Source organism: Octopus bimaculoides, chromosome 13 (assembly GCF_001194135.2).
Source record: "Octopus bimaculoides isolate UCB-OBI-ISO-001 chromosome 13, ASM119413v2, whole genome shotgun sequence".
In the NCBI taxonomy this organism is placed as follows: domain Eukaryota; kingdom Metazoa; phylum Mollusca; class Cephalopoda; order Octopoda; family Octopodidae; genus Octopus; species Octopus bimaculoides.
In genome coordinates, this window is record NC_068993.1 from 19,120,219 (window position 1) to 19,122,971 (window position 2,753).

Sequence of the window (2,753 nt, forward strand, 5' to 3'; positions counted from 1 at the left end):
ATATACATATCTCTCTCTCTCACTCTCTCTCTCTCTCTCTATATATATATATATATATGCTATATATACATATTTATATGCATATATATATATATATATTTATATGCACATATATATGCTTACATTTGCATATATACATATGCATATCTATGCTTATATATATATACGCATATATATATACATATATATATATGTTATATATAGACATGTATACATATATATATGTATATATATGGATGTATATTTATGTATGTTTATATATGAATATATATGTAAATACAATATGTATGTATATATATGTATATGTTTTGTGTATGCATATATACGTCAATATATATATGTATGTATATATATATATGTGTGTGTGTATATATTTATTTGTATATATATATGTATATATATATATAAATATATATATATATATGTATATATATATATTTATGTATGTATATATATATATATATATATATATATATATATATATATATATATATATATGCTTGTATATATAAGTATGTATATATGCTGTCGCTGTGAACATTTCCCTAAGTAATGTACTGTCAGTAAAGTGACTGGTGTCTGGAAGTGAATAGAGCTTTTCACAATCCTGTGTCTTGTCAGCACCTGTCAAATTTACTCGCATGGAAAACAAAGGTTATATGTTGATGGCGTTGCTGGTGCTGTTCCTGCTGACGTTACCGATTAAGGCATATTAAAAGTCTCACAATGAACCTAGGCACTACAGGTTTCGTCTTTTATTCATGACAGTGAGCTACTTCATCACTGAGTACGCAACAGACACTTTGTCACGCACGACCAGTTGAGAACGCTTGTAACTTTGATATAAATCAATGATTAACGGACAAACGAACAGAGCCACCATATTCTCTAGCAACATAAAATAACTGTCATAGAATATTAGGACAAAATATTTCTAGAGACTTCTCCTGCGGGAATATTAGCAGGCCCGCTTAAATACCAGCCAGTAAATGTTCAATTGATAGATACGCTTACACGAAATGTAAGCGAGACATTTCATGTAAGCTAGATATTTAATAACTATTAGACACATTGTCACAAATAGTCGTCGGGGCTATAATTTCATGTCTGTTTCAATTATAGAAGCTAGAAGCTAGTCACATCAAATATGAAGCTTTTAGGAAAATACGAAATTTAATTTTTACTGAATGTTACCTCGCGTGACATGAAGATGCTTTTGTAACTAATTACTCCGTCAGTCGTTTGTTACTCAATATGTAACACTTGTTGTGTCTTGACGTATATATATACATACGTATATACATACATACATACATATGTGTGTGCGTGTGCTGTGTGTAACTCATCGGGGGTAAAGGCGTTTGTTGGGATTTAGGTGATAAATGCTTGAGTTGTTTTGTTTTCACGTTCGTTAGTTGGTGTGTGAACCTATCTATTGATATATCTTTCCAATGAACAGATCGTGAACGAATGAATCTATTCAAGATACATTCTGGGTTTGCTGATTAACAATGGAAGGCAAATGCTGAGTGGTTGTTTTGAGAGTGAGTGTGTGAGAGAGTGTGAGAGAGAGAGAGAGAGAGAGAGAGAGTGAGAGAGAGAGAGAGCGAGAGAGAAAGAGAGAGAGAGAGAGAGAAACTTATACTTCATCTTATAATGTGACTATAGTTGTTATATATGTTAAATGTTCTCCAGAAACATATTGAATTCCGTTTCTGTTTATTGATTAAATTACTAGAGCAGAAAACTATATCCGATAAAAATAGCACATAAATTAAAGCGAAATATGATATTAAACAAAAAACCAGGATAAAATATATGTTGTAAAACAGAAAGGGAAAGTAATATATTTTATAATGATAAGAGACTTCTGTACACAGAATGCTTTGTCAAACTATCACTACTGCAAAATTACTACACGATCTGCATGAAAACAAATTACTAATAGGACTTGATGTGTTCTGAAGCTTTTCTATAATTGTTGTTGCTTACTTCCCCGATCAATCCTGATCCAGGTGATGCATTGATCAAAAACTTTGTAGTATTTTTACAAGAAGCAATGTCACCTAAGACTTTATTATTCAATGTGTTTTTTTTCTTTGACTCAGATGATACTGAGTGATTTAAATGCAGATTGGCTGCTATATCTAGCCGAAAGAGCAACCATAAAAATTCTTCTGCTAGCTTGTACTACAACATGTGATCATTCGCTATAATTTGCATGTGCTCTCAATTCTTCACCCTCGCATCGATTCTATTCTCAGTTCTTGTATTATACACTGATTATGTATTGTTTATATTTTGTACTGCTTTCAACTGAAATTTCTTTTTGTTAACCAGGCTACATGCAGTGTAGGAAATGACTCTTCTTTGTTTATCTGCGAATGTATAGAAGGCTACACTGGTAGAATTTGTGAAACTTCTATAGACAACTGCCAGCGAAACAACTGCACTAACGGTGCAACATGCATTGACCTACAAAACAGTTATGACTGTCAATGTGCTCCTGGTTTTACTGGTAAGTAAAATTCTTTCATAAATGGTTTAATTAATTAATTAATTAATTTATTATTAATATTATTACCAAAAGTAAGGCTATCATCATCAGAACGTAATAAAATATATATAGAAGTTAGCCTTTACATAAAACGCATTCATATATTCTCATGTAATCCACATTCTTAAACTAAATCACATAATCTGAAACGCATCTCTTCAAAAGACTCTATGGTAATGATATATATATATACATC

The 2,753-nt window shown here is 31.0% G+C and overlaps 1 protein-coding gene across 3 annotated transcripts in view; it reads left to right on the forward strand.

Annotated features, from left to right (window-relative positions):
• Nucleotides 1-2,753, forward strand: part of LOC106880385 (uncharacterized) — a 103,173-nt gene that overhangs the window by 97,419 nt on the left and 3,001 nt on the right. For all 3 annotated transcript variants that reach the window (XM_014930296.2, XM_052972366.1, XM_052972367.1), the window contains one exon: nt 2,341-2,518. In XM_014930296.2, coding sequence (XP_014785782.1) covers nt 2,341-2,518 — 178 coding nt within the window. The remainder of the gene's footprint in view (nt 1-2,340; nt 2,519-2,753) is intronic.